Source organism: Penicillium brevicompactum (genome assembly GCF_028827555.1).
Source record: "Penicillium brevicompactum strain IBT 35665 chromosome Unknown utg000006l_segment0_segment0, whole genome shotgun sequence".
NCBI classification, from domain to species: domain Eukaryota; kingdom Fungi; phylum Ascomycota; class Eurotiomycetes; order Eurotiales; family Aspergillaceae; genus Penicillium; species Penicillium brevicompactum.
In genome coordinates this window covers 6,643,747-6,664,119 of record NW_026623209.1, presented here as the reverse complement: position 1 = coordinate 6,664,119, position 20,373 = coordinate 6,643,747, and the positions used below count along the sequence as shown (strand labels likewise).

General features: G+C 47.9%; 9 protein-coding genes across 9 annotated transcripts; 6 read left to right on the top strand and 3 right to left on the bottom strand.

Annotated features, from left to right (window-relative positions):
* Positions 1-341: 341 nt before the first annotated feature.
* On the top strand, positions 342-1,454 carry N7506_010749 (FAD-dependent oxidoreductase; the record flags this gene model as incomplete). Its single annotated transcript, XM_056960042.1, has 3 exons — positions 342-475; positions 537-648; positions 708-1,454. 3 exons carry the CDS (start codon positions 342-344, stop codon positions 1,452-1,454), a joined length of 993 nt encoding a protein of 330 aa, XP_056809432.1.
* A 791-nt stretch (positions 1,455-2,245) lies between these two features.
* N7506_010748 (amino acid transporter) lies at positions 2,246-3,151 on the top strand (the record flags this gene model as incomplete). Its single annotated transcript, XM_056960041.1, has 3 exons — positions 2,246-2,389; positions 2,453-2,714; positions 2,775-3,151. The coding sequence occupies 3 exons, from the start codon at positions 2,246-2,248 to the stop codon at positions 3,149-3,151; spliced, it is 783 nt and encodes a 260-aa protein (XP_056809431.1).
* A 27-nt stretch (positions 3,152-3,178) lies between these two features.
* N7506_010747 (amino acid transporter) lies at positions 3,179-3,907 on the top strand (the record flags this gene model as incomplete). Its single annotated transcript, XM_056960040.1, has 2 exons — positions 3,179-3,429; positions 3,490-3,907. The coding sequence occupies 2 exons, from the start codon at positions 3,179-3,181 to the stop codon at positions 3,905-3,907; spliced, it is 669 nt and encodes a 222-aa protein (XP_056809430.1).
* Positions 3,908-6,045: 2,138 nt separating this feature from the next.
* On the bottom strand, positions 6,046-7,703 carry N7506_010746 (uncharacterized protein; the record flags this gene model as incomplete). Its single annotated transcript, XM_056960039.1, has 8 exons — positions 6,046-6,102; positions 6,149-6,235; positions 6,285-6,449; positions 6,504-6,572; positions 6,607-6,768; positions 6,816-7,289; positions 7,325-7,605; positions 7,661-7,703. The coding sequence occupies 8 exons, from the start codon at positions 7,701-7,703 to the stop codon at positions 6,046-6,048; spliced, it is 1,338 nt and encodes a 445-aa protein (XP_056809429.1).
* A 1,054-nt stretch (positions 7,704-8,757) lies between these two features.
* On the top strand, positions 8,758-11,333 carry N7506_010745 (fungal specific transcription factor domain-containing protein; the record flags this gene model as incomplete). Its single annotated transcript, XM_056960038.1, has 8 exons — positions 8,758-8,878; positions 8,959-9,100; positions 9,154-9,345; positions 9,410-9,548; positions 9,613-10,061; positions 10,120-10,678; positions 10,761-10,870; positions 10,925-11,333. The coding sequence occupies 8 exons, from the start codon at positions 8,758-8,760 to the stop codon at positions 11,331-11,333; spliced, it is 2,121 nt and encodes a 706-aa protein (XP_056809428.1).
* Positions 11,334-11,742: 409 nt separating this feature from the next.
* On the bottom strand, positions 11,743-13,095 carry N7506_010744 (TauD/TfdA family dioxygenase; the record flags this gene model as incomplete). The annotated part of the gene is made up of 5 exons (XM_056960037.1): positions 11,743-11,847; positions 11,915-12,109; positions 12,139-12,409; positions 12,475-12,703; positions 12,807-13,095. 5 exons carry the CDS (start codon positions 13,093-13,095, stop codon positions 11,743-11,745), a joined length of 1,089 nt encoding a protein of 362 aa, XP_056809427.1.
* Positions 13,096-14,086: 991 nt separating this feature from the next.
* On the bottom strand, positions 14,087-14,384 carry N7506_010743 (Formate/nitrite transporter; the record flags this gene model as incomplete). Its single annotated transcript, XM_056960036.1, has 2 exons — positions 14,087-14,208; positions 14,264-14,384. 2 exons carry the CDS (start codon positions 14,382-14,384, stop codon positions 14,087-14,089), a joined length of 243 nt encoding a protein of 80 aa, XP_056809426.1.
* Positions 14,385-15,874: 1,490 nt separating this feature from the next.
* On the top strand, positions 15,875-16,074 carry N7506_010742 (uncharacterized protein; the record flags this gene model as incomplete). The annotated part of the gene is made up of 2 exons (XM_056960035.1): positions 15,875-15,903; positions 15,954-16,074. 2 exons carry the CDS (start codon positions 15,875-15,877, stop codon positions 16,072-16,074), a joined length of 150 nt encoding a protein of 49 aa, XP_056809425.1.
* Positions 16,075-17,308: 1,234 nt separating this feature from the next.
* Positions 17,309-18,941, top strand: N7506_010741 (putative MFS transporter; the record flags this gene model as incomplete). The annotated part of the gene is made up of 2 exons (XM_056960034.1): positions 17,309-17,931; positions 17,993-18,941. 2 exons carry the CDS (start codon positions 17,309-17,311, stop codon positions 18,939-18,941), a joined length of 1,572 nt encoding a protein of 523 aa, XP_056809424.1.
* Between the last annotated feature and the right edge of the window lie 1,432 nt (positions 18,942-20,373).

The window sequence follows — 20,373 nt, the reverse complement described above, 5'->3', positions numbered from 1 at the left end:
GCATTTTGCCTAATATAAACCAATCAGTACCTAGGTATGAAGTAAGATTTAATCAGACGAAGAGACCGAGTAACGAGATAGCATTTACCAAAAGCAAATTTACCCTGAGAGATGCCCCGTAGACGCCGATCCTCACGCTATCTGTACGCTAAAGCAAACCATGCTGACAGCCCCACGAAAAGAAGATTGCGGGGGAAAAGAGGAGCAACTCAATGGGGGCAGGTGGTTCCGGCAGCTTCGGCAGAGGTAGTCGATCCGCCCATCTCGATCGCTGGTCATGTAAATACTCCTGGGGTGAGCTCCCTCGAAGTCCAAATCCTTTGTACAGTTCATCGTTGAAAATGGAGGTCGGCATAATTGGTTCTGGGATCATTGGGCTCTTATCTGCTTTAACCCTCACAGATGCAGGCTACAGGGTGACCATTATTGCGAGAGACTTGCCGGGTGATGAGACGCAGGACTGGGCAAGCCCTTGGTGAGGCTCTGAGGGGATAATGATAGGTCCTCATCTGCAACTTTCACTAACTCAAACATAGGGCTGGTGTATCAATCTATCCTCATCCAGATGTCGGCGGCCATTCTCTCCAGACCGAGAATTTCAAATACTTCTGGGCTCTAGCTCATAGAGATCCGACCAGCGGTGTTCAGGTACGCAGGAGTGAATTCCGGGTCTTTGGTGTTGATTTGCCTACTCACATCGCTCCCAGGTTGTCAAAGCAACTGAGTACTATGACGATCGTGATGACGATTCGTCTATTTGGTACAAAACTATGGTGCCGCGCTATCGCCGCATCGCCAGCCACAACCTTCCTGAAGGGGTCAAACTTGGTTTCACATACACCTCAATGACAATCAATCCTCAGTTTCTTTTGCCATGGATTCAAAAGCAGCTTAAAGACCGTGGTGTGAAGTTCATTCGAAGGACGCTTAGTTCCATCGAGGAAGCGAAGAGGATCATTGGAGCCAAATTTATGGTGCATGCATCGGGACTCGGTGCATTCACTCTTGCGAACGACAAGAACGTTATGGCTATCCGGGGCCAGACCATGTTTGTCACAACAGACTTCGAGGAGTTGAAGATGCACCAAGGCTCACACTATACCTATGTTATTCCTCGGATGTTCACCCACGGTGCAATTATCGGTGGAGTAAGCCAGCCTGGAAGCTCAGACCGCAATGTAGATGAAAGTCTGCGTTCTGACATTCTTCGACGTGTCGGAAAGCTTACAGAGGGAAAAATTGGCGCGATCGATTTGGAAACTGATGTCCAGAAGGACATAGTGGCGTTTCGGCCTGGCCGAAAGGGTGGATATCGTCTAGAGACCGATGGCCATACAGTCCATGCTTATGGGTTTGCTGGGCTAGGATACATCTTCAGTTATGGGGTAGCCCTGAAAGTCAGGGAGCTTGTGGACTTGGTTGCTTGTCCTGATAAAGCTCGCAGCCGCCTTTAATTAAGAAATTCTTGCCTCATTCCTAATAGTAGACACTCCTTAAGCTGATGTATTGGAGCCAGTTGATATAACTTGCCGAGTGATTGTAGCAGGATCACTTTTTGATCGATTGATCTACCCGCTGGAATTCACTGACAAGGAGCTTTTCTTTTCATTTCGCGTTTTGTTTCCAGATATTTAATGAATGGTGGGATCGGGGGCACATAAGCCACGGAACCACTTTCCTTATCTCTGTGTCCTTGGGACTATGGTGATAGTACTCCGTACTTAGTAGATATACGTCAACTATGATGGAGATATGTATCAAGTCTAGGCACAGACATATTTCAAGTCACCTGGATTGAGCTACCAGTCCAATGCTGTCATTAAACAGGTAGCCACATTGGATAATAGAATGGCCAAAATACTGGCTTTCTCGGTCCGACTTGCCCTCGTCTGTCGGAACGACTTGAACAAGGTGGTGCCCCACACAATATCATATTGATATCTACCTGTGAAAATTTACCGCAACCAATAGGATCGCCCTTATTTTTCAGTTTCTACTTGTAAAGTGACGTTTTGAACTCCATTTCTGGCCGTCCGGAAGCAGTTTCTATATTGCTTATCTCTTTCCCCGCACTCCATTACCGGGGTCAAATTCCACTAATACAGAAATGGAGAGGCTGTAGCGTTGATGAGCCCGAGGCTTACGTTCTAGAAACCAGGTTCGGGTGTTGAGATATATAGGTAATCCTTTGTCCAAAACGGCCGATTTTCGTTGTCTGCGATTATCTATCTCCCAAACAATCAACATGAAGAAAGAAAGCAATCAAAATTTGGACTCAGAGCAGATTGCACCGACGCAGTCACAAGTTGGGGAAGTGTTTGCCAGCAAGACAATCCAAGATGATGCTGTCTTCGGAGAGATACAAGAAGGTGTTACAAACTACCGCAATGTGAGCACCATTGATTTACTGGTCTCCTTCTTTCGGTTGTTCTATTATACTAATTCTAATCAGGTGAGCTGGATAGGAACAACTGCCCTATTGATCAAAACTCAGATTGGACTAGGCGTCCTTTCAATGCCCAAAGTGTTTGACACCCTTGGAATAATTCCGGGAATCGTTCTCCTCGTAGTCATTGCCGGAATGACAACATGGTCCAATTGGATGATAGGTGTCTTCAAAATTCGCCATCCGAGTGTTTACGGTATTGATGATGTTGGGCGAATGTTATTCGGGCGTTTTGGATTTGAGTTATTTGGCGCGGCCTACACACTTTGTGAGTGCATCAAGCCTTTTCAGAACCGCAGAATCGATTCATCGGGCTAACTGATGAAAGACTGGATCTTTTCTGGTGGATCTGCTTTGTTGAGTATCTCAATCTCATTCAACGCCCTGACTGATCACGGCACTTGCACTGCGGTCTTTGTAGCAGTTGCTGCTATCATTGCATTTACGTTTTCGAGCATACAAACTCTCGGTCGTATAAGCTGGCTGGCATGGATAGGTACAGCATGTATCATTATTGCAGGTATGTCCAACCACACCCTTCAGTGGTGTTGTGGGGATGTTGACCTTTACATGGTAGTTTTCATTGTTACTATTGCTGTTGGTCTATTGCTGTTGGTGTTCAAGGCCATCCACCGCGTATTGATGGTGGTATTCCACTGTCCGATTACAAGCTGGTTGGAGATCCAACTTTTGTGGAAGCAATGACTGCCGTGTCAACCATTTGTTTAACTTATGCTGGGACGCCGGCGTTTTTTAACATCATTTCAGAAATGCGTGATCCCCAATTATACAACCGAGCCTTGGCCATATGTCAACTGCTTGTCACCGTTATTTACATTGTCGTTGGAACAGTTGTGTACTACTACTGCGGGTCTCATGTTGCATCCCAGCACTCGGTTCAGCTGGGCCTTTGGTGAAGAAAGTGAGCTACGGCTTCGCACTCCCGGGACTTTGTGTTTCCGCAATTTTGCTACTACATGTGAGTATCTATTGAACGGGGAATATATGAGGCCCAGGACTCTCTTCGGATCTTGACTAACGAGACGCAAGTTGCCCGCAAAACATGTCTTCATTCGCATCCTACGGGGTACCAGGCATTTGACAGGACAAACAACAGTTCACTGGGTAACATGGCTCGGATCAACATTCACAATAGTCACAGTTGCGCATATTGTTGCAAGCAGCATCCCTGTGTTTAGTGATTTAGTTTCACTTGTCGGTGCTCTTCTCGCAACTCCCCTGTGCTTTCAGCCCATGGGATGCATGTGGCTATATGACAACTGGGGGCCCGGAAGGCATCGAAGGTCTTTGATCTGGTCTATCAAGGTTGCTTGGTGTGTCTTCATGATTATGGCTGGCTTTTTTCTTGACAATAGGTGGCACCTACAGCTCGGTTGTGAGTATAAATGCATCTTACAAGAAAACCGGGGGCTCAGCCGCCTGGTCTTGTGCCAACAATGATAGCTAGATAGGGCTTCTCGTTTACTCTAGGGGCCAACTTCACGATAACTATTGGGTGGTTTAGTGGTCAGATGATCTAGTTGACAGCCCTGATCTCGCTTTCCCTCGCTCCCTCTTCTATTCTTCTCCCGTCTCTTTTTGCTTTGACGGTCTGAATCTCCTGTTTTCTCGGCTATTGTTTTCTTCTCCCAGTAGATCAGCCTTGTCGTGACGATTACAAAATACGCACTCCACAATTCTTCTCCCAGTAGATCAGCCTTGTCGTGACGATTACAAAATACGCACTCCATAATTCATCTCCCTGATCTTCATTCCGCCCAAGTGCCAAGGCCCGCTTCATTCGCATACAGCCCACCAGACACATGTAGTTCTCAGAGGGATTTGTCAGAAGAGATCTTAATTCCACGCATGTTTCGAGGCTATTCTCAATACTCGTGAGATGACCATTTTATGCCCCATACGTGATCAATATTTGAGGCTGACCTTGCAAAACGTACACCCTTGGAATCTATATCGAAGAGAGGGAGCAGACAGGATAAAGTAGTGTATCGTGGGACGAGAACAATAAAAGAAGGGAAGAGAGCTCGCTCCCTCTATCTACATGTATCTGCGGGGAGCCTAGTAAACCCGGCAAGCACATGCGCCAACAATATCTATCTCATACGGTGGCAGCTGTGCCAAATAGGCTGGTGGAAAGATAGCAACCCTAAACCTCGGGAAAACTTTAGAATTTCATGGAAAGTACCACCTACTATATGAGCAAAGTCAAAGAGAATGGTCTATATAGATGTTTCGAAAGCTCGTATGCTTGCACCAATACCTAAATATCATCAGATAATTAGTAACAGTGATTGACTATAGATCACCGTACCAAATAGAGCACACACTATGGAGTAGGGTATGGCAAGTATCGGCTCCAGCATATTATATTTGGCATTAGCACTCGGTCGCAAGAAAAACCTTGGAAGTAGCGGGGTGATCCACGGGTTATATATTGCAGATCGACATCTGGAAAAGTTGGTAACACCACATCAATTGAGTGCAACCCATTCCCGGTCACAGAAGTCACCCACTTCTCACTCACTCCAGGGCGCATACCTAGGTACATGAGCTATAACCGCACCAACCTTGGAATCACCTGGGCAATTCCATTCACAATGTTCCCGAGGTCCGGTTTGAACCTGCAATTACTCACGCCGGGCTGTCGGGTTAGTTCCCAACTTTGGAACACATCAATCTAGGACCATATCCATGGAATTGCCTGGCACAGCCCTGGAGTTGCGCCGAATATCTAGGTATAGTACAAAGGCAAACTAGAACGACAGTCACAAACAGAATCCACAATAATAGCTAACCCAACCTTGGTTCCGGAGGTTCTAAGGTTCAGGCGGGATTGTATATTTCAGTTGACCTTCCGGGTTTTTGCAAGTGGCCCTGGGGGCAAGTGCGACATCTCTTTGAACCCTTGGGACCTTGGAATGTCCGATATGTATTGTAGTGGGGAAACCGCGCCGCTCCCACCTGTGCCTCAGGCATCCCTGGGCTATTTCTAGCCCCGTTTTCATAGCATAGCAATCCAAGCATTCAATACCTCTCTGGCAAAACAGCATCTACTTCCTAATCGGGCCGTGTGCTAGGGCTTTGCATGTCTCACCCTTCCCGCCGAGCACTGAGCACCCCCGTCGTCTTGTCTGCGATGTCAGACCGCCAGCGCGCTCTTTCCACTTCAGTATCTAAATTTGAAGCTTTAGCCACCTGGCCGGGTGTGGACGGACGCTGGTGTTCGTATTCCAAGGTTGTCTCTCATACGTGAATCTTAGTCGACTAAGTGGGTGACTGAAGCGACCGCGACAGACTGTTGAGGACGATTAAAGCCATAGTACTTGCTGAATTCAACGACAGGTTGCTGAATTCGGCTTCAATAGAGATAAAGAGTCTGATTGAGTTGTTAAAGGCCAAAAGCCAAGGTAGCAAGCTCCATATATAATGGACATACTTCGACATTTGACATATTCGGTAATGACTGTGTGGGGGAGTCCGTACCATGTTGAATGGCATCAAACTCCGAGCAAAAAACAACAAAAACAAATGTGAGCTAAGCAGGCGAGCCGACGGATTTCTGAATCACAACCCCGAGGTCAGTAGTCATCCCCACGGCTGATCACCTCCTTGCATGATCCACGCAATAGAATAGTCTGCAAACATTAGTGATGGGCTTCCCATTTCATGAGATACACGTACATGTTCAAATTGCGCGGAATACGACCCTTCGACGTCCATCAGAGGCCGATAGACCTCAACAATGTCATTGGATGCGAGATAATTCATCTAGCTAAGGTCAGTTCATGATTCAGTGATGATAGTCATGGTAACTTACGCCTGCCAAATAACGATCCACTCCGAGACGTTCGAGATAGCGTCGACAGAACACAATTGTGCCGAAATTCTCGCTAATTGTCTTGTACAACGACTTTGCCGAGGTGAGATGCGTGTTGATCTTTTTCGGCGCATATGGGGATTTTCCGTATCCATAAACCCCAGGCTAGATGTACAAGTCAGTGGGCTGAATGTGACGAAGGCAAAGATATAATCGTACCCCGTCCCGGAGGTAGCCACGACCGGTTGTTCCAAAAGTTTCAATGGCAAAGATTTCGCCCTCTTCCATCTTGGTGTTGTCCGAATTTTTTGATGAATGGCACGGACTTGCCAGCGTGAATGCGGTATTGGTCAATATTGTGTCCGCTGAGGTCGCGGACCGCCTTGACAGGGATTGTTCTCCCCTTGATGTCCACTTCATAGCTTTCCATGGCTTCCTGGATAGCAGCACTGACGTCACTGATACGAACGTCGATACCGGCGTTCTAAATAGTTAGCGGTGATTCCAATATGTAAAGAGAACTTCACTTACCTTGATACCCGTATTCGTTGCATCCTTGACGGCAGCAAGTAGGTTGTCATAGGTTGGATCGAATGACATTGTGAAGGCACTATCAACAATCCAACCATTGATGTGAACCCCAAAGTCGACCTTCATGACATCAGTCGAGTTGAGGAGCACGTCCTTCTGACCAGGGTTCGGCGTGTAGTGAGCCACACAGTTGTTAAGAGAGAGTCCCGTCGGAAATCCCAGCCCTGAGATAAGGCCATCACCAGGAGCAAGTCCGGCATTGTCAAGCAACGCTCTCACCCCATCCTCTATGCCTACTGCAATTTCCGTGAGCGACTGTCCCGGACGAACAGTGTCTTGCGTCCAGCGTCGGACCTGACGGTGGACCTCGGCTGCCTTGCGGTAGTCGTCTAGGAAGGCATCATCTTCGAGGTGATGGCGAGATTTGGAGCGCGTTTCCTGGGCAGTGACGCGAGCGGTATTCTCAACCATAGGCTCATAACTTTGCAGTTCGCCGTGTGGATACCTACCGCCAGGGAACAAATCCTGAACAGGAATTCGTGGTGGTGAAGTTTGTCCCAAGGGTCGCTTCTTCGATTTTTTTTACTCCTGGTGCGTTTCTTCTTCTTGGAAACGGATGGTAGATCAGATCCCTGGTTCATCGATAAGGCCAAAGTACCGGTGTTGTCATCGCCATCGGAGTCATCGTCGCCGCCATCATCACCGAGTGACCCATCACCATCCCGGGACAAATGAACTCCTCTGGGTTCTCCGCCAGTGGCATTGAGTTTAGTCGAGCTGGGAGGAGCGTCTACCAGAAGTTAGTTATTGGTCCCAATGATGCTCGGGATAACAATATGATGTACTTCCGCCTCCCTGACTCTCATTTTCAGCAGTCTTTGATCCCATGTCGACATGAAGTAAAGAAATTTCTTGACCAAAGATATGATAGTAAGCAAAGCAAGTAAGCAAAGTTGTAAAACCTCCGCGTGGGGGCCAAAGCGGTATGTAAGGCGGTATAGATTGCGCGGGCAGTACTCCAGGGCTTTGCGCCCGAGGTCACTCTCGTCTTAGGTATCGATAGTCCCTTATCCATTATCGCTTATCGCTTATCGCGTCCTGTCAAAAAAGGGCCTCAGGGGCTACTCCGGAGTACTCCGTACTTTTCAAGGTTACCAGCGCCGTTCAAATCCACCCTCTCTTTGGCTGTCAGATGGGCAGCAATGGACGCTCACCCAAGCAAACCTCGAGCCCCTGAAGGACCACGCATATGGGGAGGACATTCTTCCAAACTTCCATGGTTGATCTCTACCATGTGCATAACCAATTGTCCGTAGGTTTAACGCCGAATCTCCACCTCACCGAGTATCTGCAAACTACTCCGTAAATCACTTCAAACTGAGACAATACGGGGTGACGTTGAATTCTACGTGCACCACGTTGCAAGGCGCAACAGGACTCAAAGAGTGATCGCGGGGAGCATTCCATGCGGACCACGAAGTACCGAGTACATAAGAGGAATAAGCACGCGCCTCAAGATCCACGAGTCCTGGGAATCTCCACTTTCTCCGCTTCGCGTCATTCAGCATGCACATCCCGCCATAACATTAGCCGACCGCCCGCCGATACTCCGATACTCATTCCATGCCTCTTTTTTTTGAAAACAAGCGGCATAAGCATCAATCATGGGAGCCAGCAAAACATCACGATCGCGCTTTGGTGGGTGACAGCATCATTCCATGAGACAAGCATGGCTAATCCTCTCAGGATGTCGCACTTGTCGTGCCCGAAAAGTGAGAAGTCTCAGCTGTTGAACCCAAAGTTCATCTAGATTGACTCGCATATTCTCAGGTCAAATGTGATGAAAGGCCAGGCGAATGTGACAATTGCTCTCGGCTGAGGCTCATTTGTTCTGGCTATGCCACATCGCCGAAGCCACAAGCATCTAGTGGGGTTTTGGCCGATGACTGTTGGCGAAAAAAGCGAACTTATCGCTCTTGTGCTGCGTGTCGTGCCTCAAAAACAAAATGCTCTGGGGCACGACCGACTTGCAAACGATGCCAAGATAAAGATGTGCCATGTGTGTACGCAGAGTCGTCACAGCCTACTTGGATACGGAGGATTAACTTGAACGCCACCAACCATCCCGAGACATGTACCCCAGTAACGCCTTTGGTTTCCCACTCGCCTAGAAATATTGCATCAAGTCAGACCAGTGCTCTGGCATCCTTGGAAGCTCTGTCTCCTTCACAGCAGCCGTTTGCTGCCGCGGAAAGACTGGAGGTGCTCTCGTCGCCTCTAGATTGGTGAGTTGGCGAATTGTTCTTTGCCTTTTCCAATTCAACTGATATGGCCCCAGGTTATCTTTGTCCGATCTTCCCTCGCCGGCTAGGATCAGAATACTTGCTGATGAATATTTCAACAACATTCATCCTCTTCGCGCGTTCACATTCATCCACAAACCTGCATTTCTGCAAAGGTTGGACGGAGATCTGTCCAACGAATACCAAACTCATGCCCTTCTGCATGTCATTTGCGCACTTGGAGCTCAGTAAGCCCAAAACACTGTTATCCTAACTAAAGGCACGGCCGCTTATCTATCTGGTTTGATGCAGATTCTTTGCGTTGAACTACAGTGAGACAATTTCAGCTCTTTCACCAAAGCTTGTACTTTCTGCGGGCTCGCAGTGGGCCAAGATAACTCAGCGGCTTATACTTGAAGCATTGGATACAGTTACAATTGAAAACTTGATGGTGCGTTCCCTACGGAGACCATGCAAATGTTTCCTGTTCAAACTAAAACTGAAGATTCACAAAGGCTGCTGTGCTGCTGCATGACTATGCGGTTCGCATGGGCAATTTCGCGAACGCGTTCATGCTGAGTGGGATCACCACTCGTATGACGCAGGCCCTACAGATCAACCTCGAATACAACACTGACATTTTGTGTCACGATACCGAAGAGGGGCTTTCAGTGACTGAGAAAGAGTCCCGGAGACGTCTTATGTGGAGTTGTTATATCATGGATGCACTTGTGGGTAGTGGAGTTGATCAGCTAACCCTGATGGAAGAAAGGGACATAAAGATTCAACTTCCATGTAACGAGCGGAATTTCATCCAACAAGTGCCTTGTCTTACCGAAACTCTTGCCCCAGGCAGCTGGCTCAAGATATTACCCGGCCACGTTGAGACCGACACCCTTCTCCCTAATATGGGGATCATGGCATACTTCATCCGACACATCTCGATTCGGAAAAGAGTGCTGAGGTATGTGCCTGCTCGGATAAGCTGTCCCGTTGTTTGCTTGAGAAAATTGACGGAGGAGCAGATATATCAAGCACCTGGGGAATGCAATGGTGCCTTGGGACCCCAGATCGGAGTTCTCGGTCTTAGATTCAGAGTGCAGACTGTGGTATTCCTCACTGCCTCCCAGTCTACAATTTTCACCAGAGGCGATTTACATTCGCAAAGATACGTCACAGTTGGGTGCTCTTTGTGTACTACACTGTGCACATTACCAAACTATTTGCGACTTGTACCGACTCGGGGCGCCAGCTCTCTACAAGCTCCGAGCGGCCTTTGAATTTCCACCCGAACAACACGAATTTCTTCGCCACCTCCAGCAGGTTCTTTTCGACGCCGCCCGGGCTTTGGCAAGTATTATCGGACAGACTGCCCGCCACGGTCCCCGAATGTTAGCAGACTCCTGGCTCCCGACGATTGTGTACGACAGCTGCCGTATCATGATATACCACTTGACACAAGTCCTCGATCCCGAATTGGAATCAACGAGGCGTTTGACTTTATCTGCAATTCCGCTGCTTCGAAGTAACATTGGTGCACTCAAGTTGATGGGATCTCTCAACGCGATTGCAAACACACTGGTTAGTAGACAATATTTGATCGCTCCCTTTCCCATTCATGGCGGTCATGAGAGGTTCATTTCTGAAGCTTTATTGCTCCCAGTGCTCAGCGGCAGAAACGATGCTCGATCGGTCGGGTGTTGAATCGGAGGTGATTTGCCAAAACATCATTCCCGATGACCCATATCAACCCAACAAAGCGGAATACCCAAGGTCTGAGTGTAATACATTCACGACCCATATCAGCTTACTGACATACTTCTCCAGCGAGCCCTTATTGGAGCCTCCTATACAAAGTGCCCCCGATTACGTGCTGAATCCGTTGACTATCTTTCGAATGGCGCGTAAATCGATCCCAGAACGACATGCCCCAGAGACTGCTCGTACCTCTTCTGCGCCCAGTAGTATACTTCCTGATCAGAGCGATGAGGTTGATAAGTCATCCTGTGGAGGGAATAATGGATCGGGTGACGTGCCAGATGAGCCAGGGCTGGGTCATGCGAGTTTAGAAGAGTTGCAAACCTTGTTCATGTCTGATTTGGGATGGGCATGGCAACCCGCAGACACTGCGGTTGGTTCAGGAACTGAAGGTGCTGGTTTATTGCCATGGGCTGGAGGAAATCCCTCTACTCAAACGGAGTCATGGCTTCCTGTTTTCCCTTTCCCTCAGAATTGACACTGCTGGTTCTGGGTTGACTTTGGGCGCACTATTACTTCCTCTTATTGCCGTATCAAGTCTTTCAGGTAAATTCCTGCGATCCATGGATGGGGCCTGCTTTTTCAGTGATACTTTATCTACAATGTACACACTCACATCTATATTAGAACCAAACAACAACCCAACTGGGTACACTCCATGAATTGACTTGATGTACTAAACAGAGCCCAGCAGGGCTACCATACATACCTAGCAAGCAGATCAACATTATGGTACGACAATGTATGTAGCATTCGAGACGAGGAGAGAAAAAAGAGGGAAGCTCTCTCATCTAGTCCTTGTCTACCCTGCTGGGCGCCTGACAATCAGGCAAACACAGACGCCAACAATACATCATTCAGGGGTCGCCTCTCTGGTATTCCATATTTCACTCGGCATCCAAAGGGCACACAGGTGCCGTGTCATTTACTTGAATGCCGCCTCTTTTCTTCTGCAGAGTGTCATGATAAGGAAGTCTCCACCCGCCTTCGGACTCCGGGCGCCGCGAGCCAGAGTCGCATCAGGTGTCGCCTGCGGGCGGGGAGACCATCTTCATCAACTGCCCCAGGTGGATGATCCGTATAGGCAGTTCGTGCATGGAAAACCTGTGCATTACTCAAGAATTGAATGTCACCGGGGGCCAAGATCATATGCAAGGATAGCTCTGCACAAGTCTTCTCAAACACATCCAATGCATATTTCTGTTTCTCGGACAAAGGGGGGGATGTGTGCATTTGGTCCTGAGTTAAAGCGAGCTAGTGAAGTCACGTTCATCGGATCAAACTTCGCATAAACTCGGGGGGGGTGAATCGCTGCGGTCATGTTCGAGGTAAAATATACTACCTCGGATCCACTCTTCTTCTCCCTCTGATACCTCGCCCTTGCGGTCGAAATACCAGTTGGGTTCACACAGGGTTTGGGCAACATCGGGGTGCCTCTCCTGAAGTGTGTTGAACACATGGTGCGTTGATGCTATATCAGACTCGCCTCCAGAGAGGGATTTTGCAATACAAAGCAGACCAACAAAATCCGCTCCGTCCGTATGAAAATATTGTCTGATGAACCGGTTAGCTCACACATTTCCTTGTTTTAAAACCCCTGGATCAGAGTTCACTCATACCGGGCATTAGTTCGATAGATTCGGACTCTGTCGGTCTTTGTCGGATCTTCTCCAAGGTCTTTCACATGACCAAGAACGTGCCCACGGCCGTTTTGACTAACGAAATAACCCAGATATGTTCCAAGTCCCATGTAAGCCGTTGCACACTTCTGCAGGTTCCATTCTCGAACAGGAAGCCCCCTGAATAGGAAGAACCCCTTTCCGTCGATGAGGTCCTTCCTTAGCTCTTCTAGTCGTACAGAGAGATTTGGAAGTGGGAAGTTTTGCTGTACACAGGTCAGGATAACTACAGAGTATAAAGTGTTATATCGTGTCTCATACCTTGGATATACCAGTCAAAGGTGTTTCGTTCTGAATGAACTCATCTGAAGCCCTGCCAATCTCCCGAATTTCTTCGGCGCTGAATCTGTGCGTCCAAAGCTCTGGATAATCCCGGTAATCTTCCGGCTTCCAAACAGTGGGCCCAGTATGAATCAGGGGGAAATCTTTGTGGGGTCGCACCTGCGAGTACACTGGGGGATGCTGTCCAGATGTTCGCAGGCCATCAGGAAAGACAGACAACTTCACTGTATTTGAAGAACACTGCGTCAAGTCATTGGTCTCTAATATACCCGGAGCCATATTGTATCAATTGCTCGGGTCGCTGTACTAGATCGATCGAAGGAGCCTTGGAAGCTTCAGAGTAATATTTAAATTATCGAAAGGCTGCGAAGGAAAAGCAAATTTGATCTTGATGAGAATTGGATCCATGGACGTCAATCGATCCATATATAGACTGCTCACTCGCGCCTATGCAGGTGACTTGAAGAATGATCCATGGATAGTGAGAACCAGACCGATCGGCTCGTCGCCACGGTCGGCTATGACATCCATCTTCCAATGATCCTTGACTACTGGGGTTGGGGTCGGTCCTCTTTGTGCATGTTCTTGAGTGGGATTTGGAAGCACCCTCCAGGGCTGTACCCGTGGACCTACTATCTCTAGGCAACATCGGGTGCTTTTTCGTTGAGTTGATTTCAGTCTAGATGCCTTGCAGTCATTCGCAACCTCGTTCCGAGGCCAGAAACACTCGCCGCGGCTGGTCGGCTAGCGAGCGAAGGGATCGGAAGATTATCACGCAAGCCGTGTATTTAATGTTGCGATTATCTTGCTGCCTTGCTGATAAGGTCGGGCTTAACTACATAACTAGTCTTTTTAATTATCATGGGCGTACGAAGCAAGTCACCCAGTGCCAAGGCTTGTGTCTGCCCGAGTGCCCCTTTTTGATTCCTTCGTTATATGATCAGCTGCTATTTTGCTATTCATTGTGTACGGAGTAGATTGCCTCTAGTTTGAAGATTGAATCCGTTCTTTCCCGCGTTTTAAACTGGGATTCCCGGTTCTTCTCCTCTTTTATACCCGGTTTGGTATTTCTTACTCCTATGTGGCCGGATCGACAAGTGCACCTAGAGTGTACCTACACTTCCCTCTTTACTACCTAACTATTGAACTATCTGGCAATAATTCCAAGACAAACGCCCCGAGCTCTCTTATCTGACATATTAAGCATTTGTCATTTCACTATATTGTCATAAACTCAGCCCGAAACAACACATGGTACCAGGATACCAATCTACCTAGCATTGGCCCCATCGGAGTGTAATGCTGGACCTGCTAGATTATCGCCATCTCTCTTTGTAATGTATAAGGGCAAAGACTTCGTATCAAGAAGCTGCATATACCAATAGTAGGTTCCTGTATCTTCGCTTAGTCCACACCTCTTACTTGCAAATCCATAAAGCTTACATACCGCAAAAGAGACCGCCGCCAATAATGTTGCCCAACAAAGTTGGAATGATACCCTTCCAGATGTATAGTTCCACTGTGATCTGTGGTGCCCCAAGCCAGATTGCCAATGGTATGAACGTCATGTTGGCCACAACATGGTCAAATCCCAGTGAGACAAACGCAAACGTAGGTCCCCATATACCGACAACCTTGGATGCTAGGTCTTGACCTTGGAAACCGAAGAAGCAAGCTAAGCACACCAGCCAGTTGCAGCCAATACCGCGTAAAAGTATTGTGTGAAAATGTGGCACGACTTGCTTCTTGGTCGCAAAAGAAATCACGGCAGATTTGAAAGGTTCCGCCGAAAAGACATCGCCGTCTGTGGGTGTAATCTTAGTAAAACCTTGAATAAATTTCGTGCGTGAAACCTACAACCAAATATAATAGCCACAACAAACAGGGACCCTGCCAAGTTACCGAGAAACGTCACACCCCAATGTATGAGCATTCTGGTCCAAGACAAGCGGCGATGCAGCACTGCAACAGTCGTAAACTAATAAATCTTAGTTCTCACAGTGCTTATATCAAGAATGATCGTGTGATCTCGCATATAGCCATACCATGAATGATCCTGTACATAGGTCCGCCCCCGTGAGAATGATCATACATAATCCATACGGAAATAACAATGCGCTTATACTTCGCATCAAACCAGGTGCGTTCGCTTGAAACCAAGGGGTGGCGTTTGTGCTGAGAACGGTTCCGCAGGCAAATGCCAATAAGCAGCCAGCTGAGACAGCACTCATAAACGTTTTTTCTAGACGCAGGTTGCCCTTTTGGGTGCCGACATTCGAAATAAGCTCGGTCACCTCCTGGGGACAGAGAGCATTCGAAGGCATCTTGTAGGAAAATCGTCAACCAGACGTCTAATTTGGCAAGGTCTGTCCGGGTGCCCAACTCAAGGTTCTAGGATCTCTCTATTTTGATGATTGGAAAGTTCAACATAGATCTGGGGACATTGACCACATATATACACATCCACCTACTTTAATGCCTATCTCGATTATCTTGGTGCATGGATGTCATTATCGAGGCTGCATGTGGACATACCCAAGTACCGAGAGGGGGTGCTTCCAGAGTCGTCTCTTGTCGCACCTGGGCAATGCGCCACTGTGGGCCTATGACAGCCGAGATTCAATGTCTTGTCAAGATACGGAGTACTCTCTATCTATTTTGTTATCACTGGCAATTTAAATCAATGAACAAAATTTGGAAGATAACGAATTAACGTTGTGGATAGAGCTGCCGCATTGGCGATCATGTTCGCGCAGATATACAGCAAGTCATCTGAGAGGAAGTTATCAGTGAAAGGGTCTTGGCGCGATAAGAACTCTAAACATTTCCGCGGAATACATTTTATACTTTGTAGTATGTACATGACTTCTTAGACAAGTTTTCCAGGATTTATCTATACATTACGCGGCTGTGACATGCTTCAAGGCTCTCTTGCCTACAGTGATCAATTATGACGTCACGTCAGTCTCGCAGCACATATATTACTACGGAGTAGCTCCAATAAATAACATTCTGCACCCATAGAAATCTTCTTTACTGAAATCCGTATACATCGACAATGGTCAAAGATAGGGAGGTGGTCATCGAGTACGTTATATGACCGACCTTGACATGATACCAAGCTGACTATCAACTAGCGAGTTCAACGATCTTGTGAACATGACGCCTAACGAGCTTCGAAATTGGCTCGAAGAGGAGCAGTCAATGTCCTCGGGTTGGACTAACGAATCTGGGGAGACTATTGGGCACGAAAGGTAGGTCGCAAACAGCCTTAGGCGCAGCCTCAAAAGCACACACCGAGGACCATGTTAATGAAACGGAACCGATGGTAGTGGACGTAAAATTGTCAGTATACTAGAGGACAATCCCACTGAAAACCACTCGGGGTATAGTGATCAGGATATCGAACATATGCGTCGAGTGGTGTCATACTGTAAACGTCACCTGGCACAGGAGGGACAAGCGAAGCAAGATACGAGCAGTAAGAGTTATCGTTCATTGAAAAATTGGGGTCATGATTCTCTGAAGGATTGATACAGAATAAAACTTTGGGAGATATTCGTGGCCTGCGAAAGTGGGGTTCGACGGTCGCTTTTCGCGATCAGCCAATTTGAGAAATCAAGGGAGCCGGCCCCGGGATATCCACGGGAACATTGTTCGAATATTGTGTGCCGACCGCCAACAAATGTGGGAGAGTACGGGGACTTAGCTAGCCATTCCTGACTATTAAAAGAAAAAGAAGAAAAGAAAAAAAAGGAAAATCAAAAAAGCAAGAAACCCCTCCCCGGGGCGCTCTCACACCAGCTCGCATGGGAGTGAAGTGGGAACTTCAAACTGGCACAGCACCAATCGGGTAATAAAATGCGAGTGTGGAAAGTCACCTCAATTCCGAGGTCAAAAAAGTGGCCACATGCTGCAGCGCTCTAAAGCGCGTGCACGAAGTATGCAATAGGAATGGGATGTGCTCTAACTGTATGTGGCATCTCAACGCCAAAGGCATCGGATGATGCAATATCTTTTCGGCATGCTCCGGGATAATGTAGGGGTCGAATCATTCAAAAGCCGACCTCAGTCACCGACCTGTGACAGAATCATCCGAACGTCAAATCAAATTGTTACCAACAATGGCCGAAAACCGACCCCCCACGACCCCGAGTTTCGGTTTGCCTCGGTAAACACGGGGTTGGATCTCCACTCCGGCGACAGACTAACCATTCTTGGGGGGAGAGCGAAGAGAATCCAGCGAGTGATTGGAGGGAGCGGAAGTACACTAAGAAGCTTAAGGCAAGGCGAGCTCGCTAAATATCTTGGCTTTCACATCGGGTGATCGTTGAGCTTTCGTGGGGTGCGGAGACGTGGGGTGAAGTGTGGAACCTTGGAATACGGGGAAAACTAGGGGTTGATGACGCTGTTCCACGGCGTGGGGGAGATCCCTCGATACAAATATGGCAAAGATTCTACTTTGAGGCCCATCGTTAGATTATCGCCCATCATGCAAGATCCTACCATGTCGAAGCCCGATGTTATGCACGACGAAGCGGCAAGGAACAAACTCACGGATACAAGTGGCATAGAGCGTGTCCCATTGACTGAAGAGGAAAGCAAGAGAATATGTCGCAAAACCGATAGGACCATTCTCGTCGTCCTTGCTTGGGTGTACTTCTTGCAAATCCTCGACAAAACCGTCCTCGGTTATGGTGCAACCTTTGGCCTACAAATCGATACAGGTCTCACAGGTAACCAATACTCCTTGGTTGGATCCATCAGTCCCATTGCACAACTGGCATGGCAACCGTTTTCTTCCTACCTCATCGTCAAAGTTCCCCACAAAATTCTCATGCCAGCCCTTTGCCTGGGCTGGGGTATCGCACAGACCTGCATGGCCGCGTGCCATAATTTCAACACTTTGATGGCCGCCCGGTTTTTTCTAGGCTTGTTCGAAGCCGGATGCCTGCCCCTTTTCGGTGTGATTACCAGCCAGTGGTATCGACGAGCGGAACAACCGATCAGGATCGCGGCGTGGTACAGTACAAACGGTCTCGCTACTATTGTCGCCGCTGCGTTATCATATGGGCTGGCTCAGATCGAGTCGGACATTTTGAAGTCATGGCAGATGTGCGTTATGAGACCGTGACGCCCAAGGAATAACCGTGCTAATTGATCTTCTCGTCCTTAGCATCTTTCTCGTCGTTGGCCTCATTACCGTTCTATCGTCTCCCATAGTCTACTGGCGCTTGGACAACGATATATCGACTGCGCGATTCCTCAGCGAGAGTGAGAGATCCCAGGGGATTGAGCGCCTGCGAGCCAACCAAACTGGAACAGGAAACACCGAGTTTAAGCTCAGCCATGTGACCGAGGCTTCTTTAGAGCCAAAAACTTACCTGTGGATTGGTATGGCTTTGCTCCTCAACATTGGCGCCAGTGTTACCAACATCTTTGGCCCTTTGATTCTAAGCGGACTCGGCTACGACAAATACAGAACGACCCTGCTGACAATGCCATTCGGCGCGTTGCAATTTCTCATTATTCTACTAGCGAGTTATCTGGCTCAGACTGCACGCCTGAAGGGGGCTATCATCGCGGCTTTCATGCTGCCCGTGATAGCGGGCCTGGCTATCTTGTATGCCGTGGCACGAACCAAGTCAGTACAGGGCGAGCTTCTTGCTGGCTATTACCTCCTTGCCTTCTTGTTCGGTGGAAATCCATTGATTGTCACTTGGATCATTGGTAACACTGCGGGCACCACAAAGAAATCGGTCATCATGAGTTTATACAACGCAGCAAGCTCAGCCGGAAATATTATCGGGCCTTTACTGTTCAACGAGAAAGACAAGCCCTCCTACCACCCCGGCCTTCGTGCATGCCTGGGAATTTTCAGCACTCTAGCAGCTCTGGTTCTCATTCAATGGGTTAATCTTTGGTTCCTTAACAAACAACAAGCTCATCGGCGAGTTCGAAACGGCAAGAGGGCGGAGATTGTCGATCACTCAATGCAAACACATTATCACGAGATGCAAGAGAACAATGTGGAGGATGCCGACATCGACACCGTTCCTGTTGGCGACAATGCATTCCAGGACCTGACTGATCGAGAAAACGATGAATTCGTCTATATATACTAGGCTCATGACAATATTATCTTCACTTTCTTTGCACAGCTCAGACTTCCCCATCCGCTCATTAAGTCCAAGATGGATCCATCTCAACCCAACTTCGAAACCTTGGAATATTGGAACCCGCAAACGGGCTGGGTGTGGGGCCCGGTCCTTGAGTCCAGCGCTGCCTAGGTTTGGGTACCTAGTTTGGTGGTCCGAAATTTCCTTCAAAATACATAACGATTCCTCCACATGAAATTTCAATGTATATCCGTTGTCCAAGGAGAAAAACATCAAGCTTGTTGAACTAAAACAAGCAGTCTAGTATGTGATACAGTGTAAGCCCTGGAGGTTCAGGAGCGACAACCTTGGAAAGACGTGGTGACAAATGAGGTTTCCAATGACCTAGAGCAATTTCAGAGTGAATATTGTGCTCCTCTACTCCGTATTCGATAGAAAGCGGCCGCTTCCAAGGTTCCAACCTTGGAAAGGGCTCTCTTCTTCCAATGTTCTACTGTGGACTAAGGGGCAGCTTCCTTTATGGAAAGTTCAAAAGTTGCTATCAAAAAATGGGGTTTATCACCACTGATTTAGGCCAATTCGAAATATTGAGGGATTAATGGCCTAGGTGCACAAAGAAGCAGTTTGGACTTACTGGTGACAATCTACATATTTCAGCGCCATTTCGGCGAGCTCCATCAACCTTGCAAGACTGGAATTGAAGAGCTTCAAGAGGCCAAATTGCGCCCTGAGGTATATATACCAAGAAGTGCCCGCCATGAGTTGGCTGCATCAAAATACGACGCATGAAGGATGAGATTTTGAACCAGGTTCACACCTCCATGATCTCGCTGCCTTCGCTGCTCAAATGCCGTTCAAAATACAGACCCCGAGGGACATCAAGCATCAGAGATATCCAAATCAATCTAGGATATTTTTCGATCTTTGTACGATCATAAGGGAATTAGAACACAGGAATTGCATAATATCAATTTTTCGACATCGACCTCAGAAGCACCCTTAACTTCCCAGCCCTGGAGGCGGGCTAGGAGTCTGAGCTCCGAGATCACTTTAGCTTATCCCAAGGGTGTGGAACTTTAGTAGTGCCAAGATACTTGCTAAGAAGTACTCTTGTGAAAATGTCATCATTTTTACGATTGGTGCCTCAGGTTTTTGGTTTTCTCCAGCTCCATAGCTCTGTTTTGAACCCCTTTCACTTGGTTTTTCGCCTGCCCTTTTTCTCATTGCCTACCACGACATCTTGGTGTTTCCACCCAGAGGTGACCAAGAGACTTACCTCCGACAAAATTCAGCCCAGGCGCGTCCTGACACATACACGCCAAACGCGTCAAACCCTCAAACCCTGCAAACAAGCCAAACCCTGCAGCCCGTCGCGTCTCCCCAACACTCAACACCTTCGTATATCTCTGCGAGACGCAAAATCCGGGTCAAAACTGGG